Source organism: Telmatherina bonti (assembly GCF_933228915.1).
Source record: "Telmatherina bonti genome assembly, chromosome: 21".
NCBI lineage: Eukaryota > Metazoa > Chordata > Actinopteri > Atheriniformes > Telmatherinidae > Telmatherina > Telmatherina bonti.
In genome coordinates, this window is record NC_136630.1 from 27,340,804 (window position 1) to 27,361,497 (window position 20,694).

The 20,694-nt window shown below is 41.3% G+C and overlaps 1 protein-coding gene across 1 annotated transcript in view; it reads right to left on the reverse strand.

Moving 5' to 3' along the window:
* The window catches only part of LOC306772104 (shisa family member 6), a gene marked incomplete at both ends in the record, with an annotated part of 93,364 nt that overhangs the window by 27,382 nt on the left and 45,288 nt on the right, over nucleotides 1–20,694 (reverse strand). The window contains one exon of the mRNA XM_079261516.1: nucleotides 6,925–6,963. Coding sequence (XP_079117642.1) covers nucleotides 6,925–6,963 — 39 coding nt within the window. The remainder of the gene's footprint in view (nucleotides 1–6,924; nucleotides 6,964–20,694) is intronic.

Here is a 20,694-nt window from a genome sequence, read left to right on the forward strand (position 1 = left end):
ACACCTGACAAAGAGTGTTCACATTTAATCGCTAAATGTTAACTGCCATAATAGCCCCACTCCACTCGATAAGTGGGGGGACAAAGCTTTGGGCCCCTGGATGGAAGTAGCTCCCACCTCCTCATTGATTTCCCCCAGCATAGCAGGAAGCTTAACTCTGACCCAGTTGCAGCAGTGGTGATGATACTTACATGTTATAATTATAGAACTTCCAGCTCTGATAATTTTCCCACCTCTTATTCTTAACTGAGGCTACTTTGACTTGGAGATTGGAATTTAATTAACCCATTTATCCTCATGTAAATATATGGAGGACAAGTATAAAAACATAGAATGAGGAGTGAGAACTTCCACGCTCAGAGAAATAAATCCCCACAAACAACAGTGCTTTTCTCAGAGATGCCGTGATATGGCACGGAAACGTCACTTAAGCTGGATCGGTTTCAGTTTAAAGGTATAAAATCATCACTGACAACCGACGCTGGCACATGTGGTGGTCACGGATGCCTTGTGGTTTTTGTGTTTGAAGTATTGTTTGTGTTTATCTTTAGAAAATTAGCGCTACTTTTTTTTACAAGCTGCAGTATGCTAGCAACCAGTAGGGGGCGGTGTAGAGCCCAATTTAAACTGGATCAACCTAACCTTTACTCTCGTTTTGTTTCTGCTTTGCTGATTTAGTTAAAAAGTAAGTGAAATTTATTTATACAGCATTTCCACAGATCAAAATCAAACTGACAAGACAAATATATAACAAGTCAAAACAAAAAACAAATAACACACAAACATAGAGGCTCGTTTGCATTGAAATGTCTTCAGTTGCTTTTTAAATTAGTCAGTGGAGTCGAAAGAAGAGCCTTCCACAGATTGGTTACTGCCTAGAAAACAGACTATGACTTGCCATCAGCAACCTCTGACCTGACAAAGAGCAAATTTAGAAGCTCTATCTCAGGGGTGTCCAGCTCCGGTCCTCAAGAGCCACAATCCTGCAATTTTTCCATGTTTCCCTGCTGAATCAGTCATTGTGCAGAAGTTCATTGACTGTTTAATGGAAGCCAGGTGCGTTGGAACAGCGACACACTGAAGCACTGCAGGCCAGCGACCCTCGAGGACTGACTTTAGGCAACCCTGCTTTATCTGTTCTGAGAACTCTAGCGTGCCCCCTGGTGGAACCCTCTGGTAATAGGTGGAATATACTGACTGGTATGTGAATACTCAGGATGGAGCCAGTTGTCCACAACAGAGCTGGCCTTAAGTCACAGAGGTAGTAAAACACTATTTACTGACAGTCACCAGGCAGTCCAACACAACCTGAGGAAGTCCAGATGCTCTTAAGGAACCAGAAACAGAAATGTCTAATTTTGCATATACTAGCACATTGGTTCCCAACCTTTTTTCCATGAGGACCCCCTTAATGCACCTACTAAAAAGCCACTGACCACTGCCCCACCCCATGCTGAAACTGTGTTTGTTTTAACGCTTTAGAAGGTGATATTTTTACCATTAACAATGTATTTTGGCTGAATCTTGTCAAAAGCCAAAGATAAATGAACAAGCTACAGCCTTACCTTTTCCCCTCAAAGAGGAGCAATTTGTAAACATTAGTCGCAATGGCTCTGAATGTTCCCAGCCTCAGGGAACCCCTGAGCTCTTTGTGCACCCTCTTGGGGGGGGTCCTGGACAAAAGTTGGGAACCACTGGTCGAGCCAGTTTATCAGAGAAATGCTTCTTGTTTTACATCTTTGGCGTCACAGCTGTATGACAAAGCATCATATTCTGCATGTTTCTTCTCTTTGACTCTGTTAGTGCAGAAATTCACCTACATAAACCCTCCAAACACAATAGATATGTCCTGATTAGCCCATACGGGAGCAGTTGGGTCACCAATTGTTTTCTCATGGATAAAATTATTAAAAACATGCACATGCTTGTATCCTCCTGCAGCACTGTTGGAGCAACACAGCGTGTAAAAATCTGCAGTGTTCAACCTGCTGTCTGAACCGTGTCAACAGAACAAAGCTGAATTTGGAAGCTAGCTTTGGTGCTATGCTTCTTTGAAGGGAAAAAGGTTCTTTCATGATTTCCAACCCATTTGGGCCGCTCACATCAAGGTCCAAATCTACTGGCAGGTACTGGCATCATTTCCATCAGTCTCAGTGTTTCTATCATTTCCAAAAAAAAGTTCACTTCATGAGCACAGGTGCTTTGTATCTAAACACTGACTTCTAACAGTAAAATAGTGATGTATTAGTGATGCACTGCCTGCAGCAAAGATAATTTAGGAAATTTTAGTTTCCCACGACAAAGCAGAGCTGCTCATCTACAATTTAAAGATATTATTACTTCTTTGAATGATGTCATGTTTTTCTCTATGCTTATCTGTCTGTCTGTTTAAAAGCAACTTAATGCAAAACTACAGGCTTATTTGTTGATTTGTTTTCTGAGAGTGAGTCTTGATCCAACTAAGAGTCCATTAAATTCTGGGAATGATCTGGAAGGAGGACAGACCTTGGCAATGGTCTGCATTCTCCCAGAGCTAGTTTAAAGGTGTGCTAATGTGTTTTAGCTTCTAGGTCAATGGTTCTAAAACTGGAGCTTGGGAAAGCTGTACTGACTCCTGTCGGCCTGTTAGTGTTTTGACTACTGTTGGTGTTCAGTTGTTGTTAGAAGACCTCAGGTGGTGACTCGTGTCATTGCACCTTGGAGGAAGGCGTGTATCCAGAGCAAATGCAGGCTGAGTGCTACACATCGGTTATTTGTTCTAACCTTGGAGTAGATTTGTCAGTAAGTAAAGTTATTTGAGCCATTTGGACATGTAAGCCGCATTGTGGTGACCAAAACTTTACATTTACAGTTTTAAAACTGAGCTAATTGTGCTAATGCTAATCGGAGCTAAATGTTAGCATGTGTTAGGCTTTAAGTAGCTTGGTCTGCGGCTTACTTTGTGTTTTATACGTAAATCTTTACACCATTATCTTTATTTCTTGTTCATGCTTATTTGATAACTGGTGAAATGACTATTTGATGATGTGTGTTTTAATTTGGCAAACATTGTTACCTAAGCATTGGAAGCATAGGTATTTGCTAATCTTTTAGGAGTAAAGACACTGAGTAGAGGTTTTGTCATATTGCATTTTAGTTTAATATATTTGCATATGTCAATTTTTATTGCAGTTTTACAAACTTGTGAATACCTCAGTAAACCAACTCGACTGAGAGTCTTCTGAGTCTTCTTTGGGAGCTACATGTCTAAGCAATACTGCTATGTTTCTGCCAGGGCGGAATAACCACCATGGTGGTCGTAAGTTCTTTTCAGGGGGCTGACAGATAGTAGTAAATAATATATAGAATAATTGTAGGGTTTTAATCAGGAATGTCAAAACTAAACTATTAATTCAGATACATCTGTGAAATTACCCCTTTTCATTGTTAGCTTAGTAAAACATAAACAACAAAGTTCAAAGACATTCTATGTTATAAATCTAAATCTGGCATTATGTCTGCAGAGAAGCTGATTTTGGCTGTTGTCACAGTGGTGAACCACTAAAAACCACTTTGTCCTCCATATTTCTGAGGAATCTGACAATAAAACACTCAGCTGTCGCGTGGGGATGGGGGTCACCCACACCAGCGCATGCTATCTCAGGGGTCATGGTTTAAAACATTTGAGAACTACTGCTTTAAGGGGGAAAGACTGCAGCACTCTTCAGAGAATCTGATGTAACACGCTTGACATATGAGGGTTTGACATATGCAGAAATCTTTCCACCTCTGCAAGTGCAGCCTTTGTTTCAACTGTTAGCACATGAACATTACCTCACATGCATGGATACAGTTGTACAATAAGAGCCCTGTTATCTGTCTGCCACACCAACCAGCTTTGACCTTAATACCACCTGCCTAATACTGAGGAGGTCGTCTTTGTACCACCACAGTAGCTGACCAGGAAGCTGGCAGCCAAAGAAGATCTGAACTTCTCCTGGACATTAGTTATAGATGTACTGAGCCCTGTGGGTTGTGGGCTCTGGACTGCTTTCTACAGACCTCTCAGATTAGTTTTAGGGATGTTTGGAAGGTGGATTACCATCCAAGATCCAATGGCAGAGTCTCAGACATGACACTTTGCCATGTTCCTGGAGCTTTTCCTTGGAGGTCTTTGCATGACCCACCTCTATCCTGTTTGAAAGGGGGTCTCCCTCCCAACACACTGGTCTGTAGTGTGTCACACTGGTCATAGTCAAAGTAGCATCCAAGCCAGTGCCAGGATGCAAGCCAGTGGTTTTAATGTTGTGGCTCACCAGCAGGTGGAAATGCAGTTATTTTGCTGTGAGTTTTACATCATGTCCATCAACATTTGGTATAAAATCAGTAATACAGCTTGAAACACGACAAGTGCGTTTAATACAATCAGAAGTACCATAAAATAAAATATAGTATAATTTCTTTACTTTCTGTAGCCTGTAGTGGCAAATTGAAGAAAAAAAACCCCACAAAACACACTCTCACACTCTTACAAAGACACAGTACAGTTAAATGGTTGCTTATCGTTAGTTCTTGTCTGCTAATGAGTAAAAACTAATTAGTGTTTTGAATTAGTAGAAATTAACAGTAAAGGAAAAAACCCTCCAATATCATTATGCATTCATAGATAAATCCATTAATGAGTCTCTAGAGCTACAGATTGCACATCCTGTGTTCTTCCAAGTGCAATGAAATTCCCAGTTCTGCCCATTTCTGTCCACGCTGCCAGTGAGTAACACACTTTATCTCATAACTCACAATCATCCCCTTGAGACACCAAAGGCCACGTAGTTACTGGACATGTCAGCGCCTCTCCCGCGTGACAAATGTACCATGATGGTCTCAGCAGGGATGAGGAAGGGCAAGAGGTAGAGATGGGCTTCATAACCAGGTCAGTGTGAAATGTGATCGACAGTGAAGTCACTCTGGATTGTTAAAAGGCAATAAGAGATCCATTCTGTTGGAGCGCCTCATGACGTCCCTACGCCGCTGACCCGCTTTCACGCTGTTCTCTCACTGCAAAGCCAAAGTGACTCACCGGATTTAGAGGTAATCGTTCCTGGAAATCAAACATTGTGGCATTTTCATGGCTTGTCACATTGAAGGAATAACACTCCAACGTAAAAGGCCATTTCTTTTCTTCTCCACAGTTGATTGACATACCAACCGATTCCATTTGCAGGCTGTTGAAAAGCAGACTTCCTTTGAGAGGAGGCGGAGGTCGAGGAAGAGGTAGAGGAGGAAGAGGAGGGTCCGTATATCGTAAGCAAGGATAAGCACAGATTTTTCTGATGTCTTCTTAAAATAAAAGAAGTAACATCATCAAAACTGCCTTTATCCATGCCTTTATAGACCAGCCCTCCTCTCCACTGAGACGGACAGAGTCGAAGAGCACACACACCGTAGAGGTTAACACACTCAGTTCAGTAAAGAGGACAACACGGAGAAAAGCAAAGCAGTTCCAAACATACATTTCAAAGGGCAGGAATTAGAACAGAGGAGGGAAATGAGACCATTTGGGTTTAAGGCAAAACACAATAAGGAAAATGATAAAATGTGGGCCGGCTGCAACAAGCTTCAAGAGGTACACAAGATTCTTGTTTACATACAGAGTGCCCTAGTTTAGTTTTTTTTCTTTCCATTACTTGGAATAAATGTGTTCTCATGAATTCAGCTTTTCAGTTCAGGACAGCTGCAGTGTGTTGCAGACCTCTTGTATGCTGGGTTGTAGGCAGGCCCACATCACACCAGTTATTTCAACGAAACAAGACAGGGGTGTTACGGTACGTCCATCAGGCCGGAGTCGCCAACGCTCGCAGCTCAGCGCACAACTTCTGCAACAGTAACGCTGCTTCACGGTGCCTCTCGATCAGTTTGTCTGCAGGGATTTTCAGGTTAGTTTTGTGCAGTCATGTGAAAGTCATTGGCTTCTGCTTCTACACATTATGCTTTGTGTTTTCTAAATGTGGAACTTAAAGTAAACTAAATTATTCTTGTTTTTTGTCTTTTAAATGAAATGGACATTAAAGTGTCATTTGTTTGTCTCTCTCTGAAGAATCAGAATCAGGTTTCCTAAAGGCCCATTTATGCGTCTTTACGTATGTAAATGTGGACTTGCTTTGCTTGGTTGTAAAGTCACTTCATCCACTAGTGGGCAGTGCTGAGTTCAGAGTTCAAGCTTTTTATGTACGTAAGCTATGCAGGAGACGGATGAAACTGTCCATGCGTCTTCTACGTCGAGCAGAAATGGGCCTTTAGGATCTACTGAATGCTTTGTAGCAGATTTTTTACACTGGCTACCTTCTCTGGATCCTGTATGACCACGTGTGTGACGTGTTGCAACAGGAAACAAATATGAAACATTCTGACTGCTTTCTGCTGCTCACAGCTTCCTTCATGACAAATGTTGCTGTGCTGTTTTATTCTGAAACTGGCTGTACTGCTTATTAATCTCACCCCAGCTGGTAACCTGGAGTCTTCCAGCAACAGACATAACAATCATTGTTCATCTCCAAAGAAACTGTAGTGAACAAAATGGCTGCCAATATGTGGAACTGCAGCACTACTTTTATGTCTTTACATGATCTGCATGATTTTTCTCTCTTTTTTTTTTTTTTGGTACCGTTACACCCCTGGAAACAGCACACACATAACCAGAGACAGGACCAATGACAGCAGAGCTAATCATCAGGGTAAAATACACAGGTTAGGTAAAAAGAGGTCAACAGGAGGGCACTGCACTACGATCAACACTTGAGGTATGAGCTGCCTCCAAACACTGATCACAAACTTGGTGTTTGCTGCTGTTAGCACTACTGACCATTAGCAAGTTTGCAAAATAAAACCAGAAATGAGAAAGTGGTTAGAGGCAACTTTGACCCATAAACACATAACAACCATCCCTACCATGGTGACTCTGGGAGCGGACCGGCCAATGTTTTTCTCCTAGAAAACAAAACCAGGTGGTTAATTATCAGGCTGTGCTAATCATGGGCTAACAAACATGCAACAGGCACCGTGTTTTTCATTCATTGTTATTTAAACTGTGTGAACATCCCATCTTCAGAAAGTAAATCAAATGGCATGTAATGAGCACAGTTTAACTGGTCTGGTATCGATTGTGTTGCATTTTATCTTCCCATCAACCACAGGCAGATGCCATCTGACACCCCGACACGACGCCGCTCGCTTACTTACCTCTTACTTACTGTACACACACACACACACACACACACACACATAAATCACAACTAAGTGTAGGGGGAAAGATGGAGAGGAGTTGGGATCTGAGGTGAAAAGAGAAGAATGGGGTAGGAGAAGAGGAGGAGGAGATAATGAGAAGAAGAGAGGAGGTGTAAAAGTCACCGTTGTTCCCTGCACCCCGACACAACAGGACTCCAGCCATGCGGCACTTTGATCCATCACTATCGATTTAGCGTCAGGGTCTCATCGCTGCTGCCTCCCACACAGCCTCCCAGTAACAAGGCTGCGTTCTGTGTTTGGACCGCATGCACACCGCGCCTGACCTTAAACACACTGACCAGATGAACCTTCGTCATGTTGGACGCATGCATGATGAAAGCTGCTGATGCGTTGAAGACTGGGAATTTTCCCCACTTACTGGTAACGTTTCCACCAAATCCTGAATAAACGCCTACTGAGCATGTGCGAGAATTAAAACACACCTAATTTTACTGACTGTTACTGATCTTCGTTACATGTTCATTTATGTCAAATGTCCATGTTAAATAAATGTATAAATAAATTTTAAAAAATAGAGCAACACATCAGTCATATGTTAATGAAAAGCAGACTTGTCTGTCTTTTGGACACTTTTATGTTCCGGACACATGCTGCGTTTCCATGGAGCACTTTTAATCTGATCTAACACCAATCACAATAAAGATGCTTGATGTTAACATGTCATCTGGTCCCATCAGCCTCGACTGGAAGGACAACGTAAACCTTCAGTACAACCCTTGCTGTGGTCGGTGATGTCTCTGTGCATGCTTGAACAGCCATGTGCGTCATGAGACATAACTAGTTTGATGAAACTCTGAAATAATGCCGATTTAAAACACTACATATAAAAGGTTAATCAACTGAAAGAGTTGAGGATTATTAAGCGTTTAGATGGTTAAAAGGTTTCAAACAAGTTGTTCACGCTGGTGTTTGAAAAAGTGAAGGAGTCCACCAATCCGTAAATCAAATGAAGAACTGCTGGAAAAGTCTGGAGGCTTTGTATAAAAGGCTAAAAGTCACAAGTAAAAATGGCTCCAGCCCAGACAGTTTTAAATATTTCCTTCATGTAAACACACAGCTTATCCGATCTTTTCATTTCTCTTTTATATGATGCAATGCTGCACAACGATGGACCGAGGAACCTGACGCCACCGAACGGATCAGCTGCTCTCCTCTGGCTAAACCTACAGCTGGGCGGTTGATCAAATACCTTTAGCGTCGATACCAAGCCTAGTATCTGTACCATCTGATACCAGTATGATGAGAGGCCTTTTGGGATAAAAGAATGTGAATGAGAGCCAGACAATATTTCACTTCGCTTTAACTAATTTACAGAGTTGCCTTAATTTTTCTTAAACAACTGTGAGTAATAAAAGTTATTTTATTATTTTGTTAAATTGTTGATGAGGTTATGTTGTATTATTTATAAACAAAAACAGATGTAAATTTGATCATTTTTTAATAAAATTTTTTTGACAACAATATTTAGATTCTCTTTATTTGTTATCATAGTCATGATCAATACAGAAAATAATAAGTAAAATGCATTGGTATCGTGTCTGTATCAACGATACTTGCCCTGGATTTCATGGTATCTCGGATACTCAGATCGATACCAAAACTTCAGTATCACCCAGCCTATCTCCATGATGACAGCTGAAAGCCTCTGTGATGTGAACCTTTGATTCAGATGACTAAACTTTACAACCATGAACAAATTGATGAAAATAAAACTGTTTTTACAGGTTTACAAGAAAACGTGGTTGCAGAACTGTGATAGGACAAATTTACTACTGACATGTTATTTCTGCATCACTAAACTTCCCGTCAAGTCGGCAACATTTAATCAGCTCATTCTCCAGTTACGATAACTAAAGAATAAGCTCAGTTGTTTTAATAAATCCATAATCAAATCTTTACGTTTTTATGGATGAGAGGAGGAACTCTGTTTGAAAACTGTGCTTTCACTGCTTAACTTTGAGATAATTAACTGGAAAAATGAGGTTATTCTTGAAGCTACAGATAAGAGCAGTTGAGCTATTCAACTAAAAGAAAGTGAGACAGAATCTGCCCTTTTCCCACTCGAGAGTTACTCTCATCAGTATCTGCATGAAATCAGCTGATACCATCAGCTCGGTTATGACTTTTTTACCATCCACCGCTTAGGATGACGTCATCTTCTGGAAGCTGCGCGCGTCAAAACACAACATAATAGGCGGAATAGTGGAGAAAAAAAAGGGCTTACGTCTCCTTTTTTGTTTTTGACCCCTTTAGGAAACATGGTGAAGTTTAAAGAAATCTGGAAACATCGGACCAAATTTACACTGTGATGCACTAAAACCACAGATATTCATAAATATTCCATTAAAAGTGCTTCAGATACTTGATCTCATGTAATTTTAGATTATTAAGTGAACATAAAAATATTACTTGATTTTCAAGATTTGTATTGAAGAAAGAAAAGGTAACATTGCAGACATTAAACATGTTGTCATCCCTGTGTTGTCACGAATATCCACTAAAGATATCCGATATTATCGGCCTACCAATATTATCAGTCAATATTGGCAATAAAATGCAATATCAAAAATTATTGGTATCGGTTTTTGCTTTGTTACTGACACATTGTTTACACTTGTGTCATACTGTATCGTATCATATTGTATTGCATCACATTTCATCACCTAGCATCGGATCATATCATATCATATCATATCATATCATATCTCATCCTTGCAGCAGTGTCGAGCTAAATACAGAGATAGAATCCTGAAGTTAATGCTTTTTATTTTGGCATTAATTGTCATGGTAAAGGTTGGGTTGTGTGTGTGTGTGTGTGTGTGTGTGTGTGAAACATTTTGTTATGTTATGTTAAGCACTTTGATATGCTTCTGTATGGAAGTGCTATACAAATAAAGTTTGATTTGATTTGATTTCAAATCATATATCATATCAAATCATGTCATTGTATAGTATCGTATCACATTATATCATATATTATATCAAATTATTCTAAATTGTATTGTATCGCATGTAATAATATTATATAATATCATATTGTAATCAAATTATATCATATTGCATCATATCATATCATATATCATATCATAACATATCATAACATATCATAACATATCATATCGCATTGTACCGTATTGTACTGTATCATATTGTATTGTATCATATTGTACTGCATTGTATCATATCATATTAAATCTTATCGAATCATAATGTATCATATCAGATTATATCATACTGCATTGTTTTGTATCATATCGTATCGTATTAAATCATTTGCCGCATTGTATTGTATTGCATTGCATCATACCCTATCATATCATTGTATTGTCATATCATATTGCATTGTAACGTATCATATTGTATCATATTGTATCATATTGTGTTGTGTTACATCGTATTGCATCTTATGCCTGTTGGCGCTTAAAGCAAGTTTGAACGTCTAACTTAAAGCATCCGTCAAGTTTAAGCGGACATCAACAAGTCACCGCCATTAAACAAATAAAAGATAACATGAAAAACATCCATGTGTGACACAGATCACGCAGCCTGCAGGAAAACAACTTTCAGCAGCAGATTAGTTTCAGTCTCACTTCTATGCTAAAACAACTGAAGGGAACTTTGAACTATTTCATGAGAAAAGTGAAGCCCAAATGGCCTCAAAATGTTGCTGGAAATTCCTACTCAATACCCCTGAGTGTGATTCAAGTCAGTAACATATTAGCACATTGATAACCTATGAGATCAATAATCCCAGGGACTGTGTCTAACAGAGGACAACGTCCATCCTTTGCTGAGTCCACAGCAGGATTCTCATGCTGTAGGTCTGTAGTCTGAAACATCACAGAGTCACTGAAGTGAAATTTCAGCAGCTGCACAGCCTTAACTTTATTTGAAGTAATTCTCTTTGTGACCCTGCAAGAGCTGCAAAACTAGCAACTTGATCATCTGTGGTTTCCAGCGCATCAGTTTGCTGATCTTTGTGCTCCTGGACAAGCAAAATGATGCCAGAGCATTACCAGTTCTCCTGACTCAACAATATGCCGCCTATTTTACGAAGCATGTTGAGTTTTCATCATAAACCTGTAGAAGTCGTTACAGGAGAGGCAGCCCGAGCCGTGTGCAAGCAAAACATTCTAATTCTGCATGTGAAATAGTCATTGTGGCGTTTAATTTGCAGAAGGAGGTGATAAATCAAAGGGTTTGAAAGTATTTGTCAGTGGAGGGAGGCAGGTTAAAATGCGAGCGGAGGCGACAGCTGGACAGGAAACGGCAGCCACGGCGCCCCCTGACTAGCTTTCCGAGCGCAGCTGCTACACCTGCATTTATTCAGCAGGTTGCTGATTCTGGACATAGCAGGTAGATATTTCTGAATTTTAACTGCAGCACCACTTCAGGGAAAGAAAATCTGAGGAGAAGTAGGGGGACGCTTAGAGAGACCCCCTCCCTGAGTCTAATCTACTTGCCAGCATGCCCACCATCAACCTTTAACAACGTTTTCTCGGATTTTCAGCTCAAAGTTACTTTTCTTAGAGGCTCCGCGGCATTTCCAGCCATTCCTCCAGCATCCAGACCGATGCGACACATCAGCACGGCTGCTCACTACTACATGCATGTGCATAATTTACAGAATCACAGCTTAAATTTCTGGACTCTTCCGTTCAGTTCGCTGCTCCTTATGGAGGCGTGTATAATGTACACAATACAAGGAAGTGAATATGTTTGCTAAAACTTCATTTAGCAGTCAGTACTGTGACTTTCCCCAATAGTAATGGCATTTCAGTGACACAGAGGCTACATGATGGTAATACTGACTCCGGGGTCTGCTGCCATACTGTGATGTATGTTGCAATAAAGCTAAATGTTTTTTTATGACTGCAAGACTTCACATACTCTCGTGTTTCATATTAGCGCACAATGTAGCGCATGTAATGCTCGTAAATCTCATAAACCTTGTTTGCTAATGATGCCGATGCAGCCTGGGAGCTGAATCCACATTTGAACAAAATGGTCATTAATTCATTGCCTCAAATGGATCATTGTAATATGCTAACTGAGCATTCGGCGCACAGCGAATGGGAGGTTAGGTTGCTTTTCTGATGTTTTTTCTCCTCAGCAGCACAGATAGAGGAAAAGAACAGTGAGATGTTGTAAAGGTTTATTTCTATTTGTCTGTCTGCGAGATATTGTCTTGATATTGAAGTAAATGTAATGGAAGCATGTAAACTGACCTCTTTTTTTTTAAGGTTCATTCACGTTACTGCTTGGTGACACCGCTCTTCAACATGCAGACGAACTCTCTGCTGTCAAGTGACTGCTGCAGAGCTGCATGATGCTAGCTTTCCTTAAACAAGCCTCACGGCACATGTATGGAGGTCAGATCCAAAGACATCCAATGAGAGTTGGAGCTTCCAACTCAATCTGTTGGTTTCTTTATGTAGACTATTATCAATTGGTTTTCATTATGTTTTATGTCTGTAAAGCGTCTTGAGATGGCATTGCCGTGATTTGACGCTATATAAATAAAGCTGAGTTGAGGTCAGAGAGGAGGATGGGGATAGCCACACTAAAGTTTTAAGCATAACCCATGTTTGTGACCAGCCTGAAGATATTTTCTCAGTTTGTATGTAACTTTAGCTTTAGCTTTTGCTGTACATCTAAAAGTACCACTTGTAGGGCTGTGGGTTTGGAAGCAAAACAGCAGACCCCTGACAGATCGTCAGTAGAGGCATGTCGGACACCCACCTCTGCACAAACGTGCCTCAGCTGCAGAAACAGCAGCTAAAGGTTGGATAAAAACACGTCAGGCTATACCTGTTGTACTTCCTATAGCTGCATTGTTAGAGCAGAAGTTTGCCCCATCTGCCATGCTACACTCTGGACAGGTCACCAGTGCATCACTGGGCTAACCCAGAGACAAAACATGCATGTTTGCAGTCACTGCTGAGGTCAATGTAGACCGATAAGCCTAACATGCCTGATTGTGGACTGTAAAAGGAAGAAACTCACTCTTAAAACATCCCTCCAACTCCCCACTGAGTAGACCCAGCTGAGCGTTGAACCAGGAGTTATCTTGCTGTGAGGTAACCATGAAAACCACCAGCACACCACACAGCCCTGCTCGCTTCTTTCTTCTTATTGAGGTGGTTTGACAGAGTACAGCAGACCTTTACTTGATTATATCCTCCATATGTAGCTATGTTGGATCTGCCGCTGTGCTCTCAAATCTCAGTACTGTCTTTAAAACACAGTCAGATAGCAGAAACTGCAACAACACATAGCTGAAGTTTATATTAGTCTCCATAGCAACCCTTATTTAGCTTATTCAGCTAGATTCATTTCCTTGAGACATGAGATGTAAATTTGGTCAGTTTTTCCCGTGGTGTTGTCTATTTTCTGCTTTCTGGCCAGTAAGAAGAATGCTATCACTGGTAATAGCTGGTAGCAACCACAGCGCTAGCTGGCCAGTTACAACCTTTTAGCTTCTTTGGCCGGTTCTGAAACATTTACCACGCTGTGTGCAGTGGAAATGGAAACAAAATGCAATGATTTGCACATCTTATCGACACAGTGTTTATTTCCAGAACAACATAAACAACATAGATGTTGAAATTATAAAGTTTTTCAACCGTCCACTACAGGACGAATGGGACGCTCCTGCTGCTCTTTAGACTACAGGACACCGTCCATGCTTTATCTTTGCATGGTGGAGCTTTAACCTGCATCTGTGGATTTCAGGGTGAACTGTGATTTCTGGAAGTCTTCTGAGTCCAGTAGAGTATCATGTCTGCTTTTAATGCATTGCTAGCTGAAAGCCCCGAGATCATCAGCTTCGAGTTTTTAATCATAGAAAAAATCATTAGACCAACCTTGTTTTCCAAACAAAAGTACCTTCAGACCATAAAATAAGCATGAAATGTAGGAAAACAATGGTGGTGTAATAATTTTTATGATGACAGTACACCTGTGTCCTTTTCTCCATGCGCACAGAGATTCCTTCTGATTCTAATATTATAAACATGATGGTGGGATCTTCAAAGTCTTTACCGTTTTATGATGAGGAGCATTTTCCTCAAAATGTTCCAAAATTTTTAGAAACACCTTTTGTCAGATTGGTGAAGCCCTGTCCATCTTTCCCCCTGAGAGACTCTGCTTCTCTGAAATGCTCCGTTTATTTTTTAATCTGTACCAGTTCCACCAGTTGTTGGTGCTGTCAGATTCACAATCAGCTCATATTTTCCATAAAATGACAAAACGTTTCATCATCTGATGTTCTTGTGGGAATAAAATATGTTTTTAAAGTTAGCTTTAATTTACATTTGACACTCTCAAAGTACCAACTTTTATAGAAATGGGGTTTTGCTATAAAATTCAACTGTGCCTTTCTATCTGCTCTCCCACCCTGGTTGCGGTTTTCTTTCAATCAACACCACACTGAGCAGAGCTGCGCACGGCTTCTCCCGTTGCTAATCATAGCACATTAGCATATTAACAAATTAATTGGCTGAAAAGAGTGAATCTTTCTGTACCTGTGGCAAAACACTGGGTGCAGGATTGTGCAGCAGTCTGAATGTGTGATTAGTTCCACACACACCCAGCACACACGCCACAGCTCTCCTGCTGGGTGTGTTGGATTGCTATCAGTCCCTCAGAAAGCTGCTTACATAACCGCGCTGCCAGCACCAGCCCACGTCAGCCTCCATATTAGATGATAGCATCTTAAATCGCTTTTAGACAATGTTGAATCTCACTTCCAGTTTATGAAGACAAGGCCTCTTATGACTATGAGAACGGGGTTGTGTAAGCAATATAAAACAAGATGGTGTGTAATAAAGAGAAAGACTTATGCTGCTGGGACTGTTTCATGGAGACTGATGCAGCTCAGCCAACTTTAGAAGCAAAGATTCCTCTGATTCGTTTGTATCGCAGCTCATGCGATTGTTTAAGAAGAATTCTCTGGGGCTTGAAAATAACGATGTGAAATATGCATGTTTAACTGGTTCAGGAGTTGAGATAGGAAAGAATGGAAGTGACGCGATTAACAAATGACGAGTACAAAGTTGCTGCGGTTTACCAGTACTCTAGCAGAGGGGAGGAAAAAAGCCTTCTTCATTAACTCTCCATCTCATCCAGCAATCCCCTAAGCTCAGATAGAGTAGGGCGAGCGAGTAAGGGGAAGATTAGGAGAGGGAGAGAGTGCAAAGATTCGATAAAGAAGGGGAAGTCTTATTTCACTGCTTCACACACTGCTGGATGATCAAAGTACAAAATGCTGTTTTAATTCCAAGAATCATATCTCATCTCCTGTCCACAAACTCATTTTAAAGAAGTGTGCTGCAGGACAGAGTGGGAGATGGGAGGCCTCTGTGCTCGAACTAGGCTGCTGTGGAGTAGTTAATGTTCGTTTTCCCAAGCAGGAAGCAGCTCTTGACCTTCCAGTAAACACAACTATTTCCCAGTGATGCAGATGGAGGAAGAAGCCAACTTCATAAGATGTGCCAACAGATGGGTCAAAAGCAACATCTGAAGTGGTGCAAACATGACTTTTTATTCTAATTTCTGTATATATATATGTATATATACATATATACATACATATATATATATATATATATATATATATATATATATATATATATATATATATATATATATATATATATATATACATACATATATATGTATGTATATATGTATGTATATATATATATATATATATATATATATATATATATATATATATATCTCTATATATATATATATATATATATATATATATATATACACAAAAAGTTAGGGATATTCAGCTTTTGGGTGAAATTTCACAACAAGCCTAAAATGCATTCAAACCTGTACAGGTGAACTTAATGTGATCTTCTCTAAGCTTTTAAATGCACATGTCCAACTGTTAAATGTTTCAATAAATTTTGCACAAGTTGCTGTTCTCTAACAAGGAGCTTAACGGCAAAAATCACGGCAGGTGTGTGATCCTTGAAATGACCAATAAATGTCCTGGTTCAATTAGAGCTGGTGTTTAAACAGTTGTCCTCATCATGCTGTTCACATTTTGACATCATGAGACCAAGACGACACCTAACAATGGAACAACAGTCCCTTGCCATTGCGATGCTTCAAACAGGACGTTCTCAGACAGAAGTGGCCACTGGGCTTGGAGTGTCACAGAGTGTCATCAGCAGGTTGCAACAGAGATATGGAGAGACTGGAAGAGTCACAGAAAGGCCTAGAAGTGGACGTCCTTTGGCCACATCCTGTGCTGATGACCGCTACATTGTGAACACTGCCCTGAGAAACCGGATGATGAATGCCACTCAACTCCAGGCACGTTTAAGAGAGGTGAGAGGCACCCAAGTGTCACGTCAGACCATTCCAAACCGTTTCCATCAGCGTGGTCTGCGTGCTAGACGACCTGCACGGGTACCTGACCACACCACCAGGCACAGGCATCATCGTCTTGCATGGGCCAGGCAGCATCTACGCTGGACGAGGAACCAGTGGGCCTCAGTGCTGTTCTCTGATGAAAGTCGATTCACACTGAGCAGAAATGATGGCCGGCAACGATGTTGGAGACGTCAGGGAGAGCGCTATGCATCAGCCACTGTTGTCACCAGGCGAGCTTTTGGTGGTGGCGGTGTTACAGTGTGGGCAGGGGTGTCCACTTGGTACAGAACTGCCCTACACTTTGTGAATGGTACAGTGACAAGCCCATACTACCTGAATAACATCATTAATCCAGTGATTGTGCCCCTACATGAACAGCACAGGCCTAATTTCATCTTCATGGACGACAATGCTCCTGCTCATCGAGGCCGCATCATCAGGGAACGGCTGTTGGAGACTGGTGTACCTCAAATGGAATGGCCTGCACTCTCTCCAGACCTGAATCCCATTGAAAACCTGTGGGATCAGCTGAGCCGTCGTGTAGAGGCTCGAGACCCTGCACCCCAGAACCTCAATGACCTGAGGGCTGCCCTTCAAGAAGAGTGGGATGCCATGCCTCAGCAGGCAATAAGTTGCCTTGTGAACAGCATGAGACGTCGTTGTCAAGCTGTAATTGATGCTCAAAGACACATGACGAGATATTGAGACGTTCAAATTTTTTGTTGTGGTGTAACTACCATTGTTGTTACCTTTTGTGTTGAATTCATTTTTTGAGATGAGGAAATCAGTAGTGCATCCTTCTACTTAAATGTCTTACTTTTATGATATTATATCACTGTAGCATGAACATATTGCATTTTCCATAAATTTCACCTGAAAGCCAAATATCCCTAACTTTTTGTGAGTAGTGTATATAAATATATATATATTGTTATTGTACACCTGGCGAGCTGTCCAGGGTGTACCTCAGGGGTCTTAGACTGCTGGGATAGGCTCCAGCTTCCCCGCAACCCTTACCTGCACTAAGCGGTTAGGAGAATGAATGAATGAATGAAGATTCCTGAAAAATGCTCACAAGGTTACATTGTAATGTGAACAAAGCCCTCTATGTGTAGTTTCTTGTCCCCAAGACACTTTTGTCCATTTGTTCATGGACAGGTTACAGACCACCTCGGAAAACAGAGAAAATATGATCCTCCTGACAAATGCATGCACATCTACAGTGCAATGTTTAAATACCCAGTAAATGTCCCTGAATAAGCTTCTACCACACATTCAGAGCATACTGGATTAGTCTGGGAAGGTCTAATGCCTCCACTTGACTGGGGCCACAGCTTTAGCAGCAGATGCCTGCTTTATAGTAACCATCACAATAAAACCAATCCCCCAAAGTAGATGAAATGCCACAGGATGACACCTGATGCCAGCTCTTATAGCAGCGCTGAGGCGTGACCGCCCTGCGCACGACCCTCCCCAGCTTCGCCAGCGCCTGCATTTTCCCCCGTATACCTGCACACAGCGTGCACCTCGGCCCGTACAGTATTCCACCAGATCCTCATTCAACAGCACAATCAGACTCAGCAGGGGCTTCGGTCTCCACTCATTACCGCCAGTTAATTCTAAACTCATTAACAATGGAGCCGTAACAATAGAGCTCACAAAAGCAGAAGGTGTGGGTGGACTGCCTTCACGCAGGAGGGAAAAATGCCGGCTTTTTCATAATCAACTGTCAGTCATTTGCTAAGATAAAGGCATCTTTATGTCTGCATAGGGGACAGGAACCCACTGTTGCAATTTAATTACCATTTTGCAGGAATTTTACAAAGGAAACTTAAGTATGTAGTGTCATGACTACGGAGGATTGGCTTCATGAATAGGAATGTGTTCCACAAAAGACAGGAAAGGGTTGAACTGAAGCCTTGGCACATTCATTGAAAGTTGTGATTCTTCAGTCTCCTCTGGCCCCCTGCTTGAAAAGAGACTTAAATAACAAAAGATGTGGATGAGTATTCACCATTCCTGTCTGTGCTCGGGGAAATATCAGTGACCTTTCATGCCCTCTGTGAATTAGTTTGGCTTCTGATCGTTTTTCTGCTACCACATATTAAAAAGTGGATTTCTTCTTTCCATTAGAAATTCAGCTAAAAACCTGAAAAGTCACATTTCTGGATTTCGCAGCGTGGCATCCTGCTTGGACAGCCGCCCAAAAGCACAAAAGCTAATAGTACTCGACAAGGTGTGCATAATTTGCTCCTGACACTCGGTGTGAGGAGACAAATCTGAATATTGACTCAGGCTGTTTAATCCATCCAGGCACCTATTGATATGTCAATCATCTTGCCAAATCTAGTACACCGTGGCAGAGTGGGGAGTGGAAGCGTGGCCCAAGGACACTGCTCTTTCTGTTGTGTTTTAATTGCTGTTGGCACCACACGCCATGACTCATGGTAATGAGTTAATCAAGTCATTGAGATTTAGTGAGCAGCCACAGGCTACAGTCTTCCAGCTGAGAATTGTGCCCCTTTCAATATGGCTTTATTAACATTTCAGTAAAGTGCCACTGGTCACATCGGCTGATTCATTTCGTGGCCCGCCACATCAGTTGACGGGGGCAACGTGGGGTCGGGTGACTTGGGAAGAGCGTTGAGGCACCATATGTTGGGATTTTAATATTTCATCGTGATTGGATCGAACAAGGAAGTAAATTGTTTTCTCTTTTAGAGGATTTTTCCCTTTTATTTTGTTCCCACACACACTGTCAGAGGTGCCGATTAAAGGCACCTTTCCACCCGTAGATTTAATAAAGTAGATTTAATGTGGCTTTTATTCTTGCTAGCAACGAGCTGGGATGATCACACAGGCTGCCTGTCAGAAGCTCAGTATTTCACCTCAAATCTGAGGATCAATCGAGCCCAGTTTCAGGCCCAGATGTGTTACAGCTGTAGACCAGGAGTGTCCAAGTCCCCGTCTGAGAAGACGACTATCCTGCAGCTTTCAGAGACAACAATTCTGCAACACAGCTGAATGCGATGAAGGTTTCATCACCACTCTGCAGAGCTGGATGACATGCAGATGAGGATGGAGAAGCGATGCATCTAAAAACTGCAGATCATAGATCCTGAGGACGGGATCGGGCTCCTCTGCTCTAAAGCATGACTCCTCAACTCTGGTCCTCGATGACTGATGTCCTGCAGGTTCTAGATGTTTTTCTGCTTCAACACACCTGGCTCAGATTGATGGATCATGATACAGAACTAAACAAGTTGTTGGTTTTGTATCATTTTCAGTGCGGTGTGTTGGAGCTGGAAATATCTAAAACCTGCGGGACGGCAGTCCTGCAGGACTGGAGCTGACGAGGCCTGCAGCTGACGAGGTTGGGTACCTTTAGATTATTTATTTTCTTGCAAGGAGTAGACGTTAAAAAAATAAATAAAATGACATGTTTCAGTGAAGTACAAAGAAATTTACAAAACTTTTGGTTTGAATGAGACTCAAACTGGCAGATTAATACCTCTGCCCCCCCACCCCTTCACACCTCCTCACAAGTGTTTTTCTGTTTTAATTTGTGTAAAATAGTTTTTAAGATAAACACAAATATGAAACCATTTTCAAGCTTTAAATTTGAAGTAATATTCCAGTTTCTAAGTCTTGATTATCAAGCTGCTGCATTATGACCTGCGGAAGAACACAGCTACTGCTGGCATTCAGCGCGGAGAGTGTGTTGATCATTTCTGCTGATTTCCTCTCATTTCTCTTCTTATGCCACCAACTCCTCAAAGTTTTAAAGTCGTTTGTAGCATTCACCAAACAGAGACGGAGAAACTAAAGACAAGCAATCGATTGTATATTCAGACATATTCACCTAATTCAGTGTCGGAAGTTTGGTTTCTAGATCCTTCCCAGAAAAAATGGTAAGACGGGACAACATTACAAATTCTGGGATTGATCCAATACCAAGTAAATCCAGGGCAAGTATCGACAATACCAATGCTGATACTGATGCCGATAACAATGCTT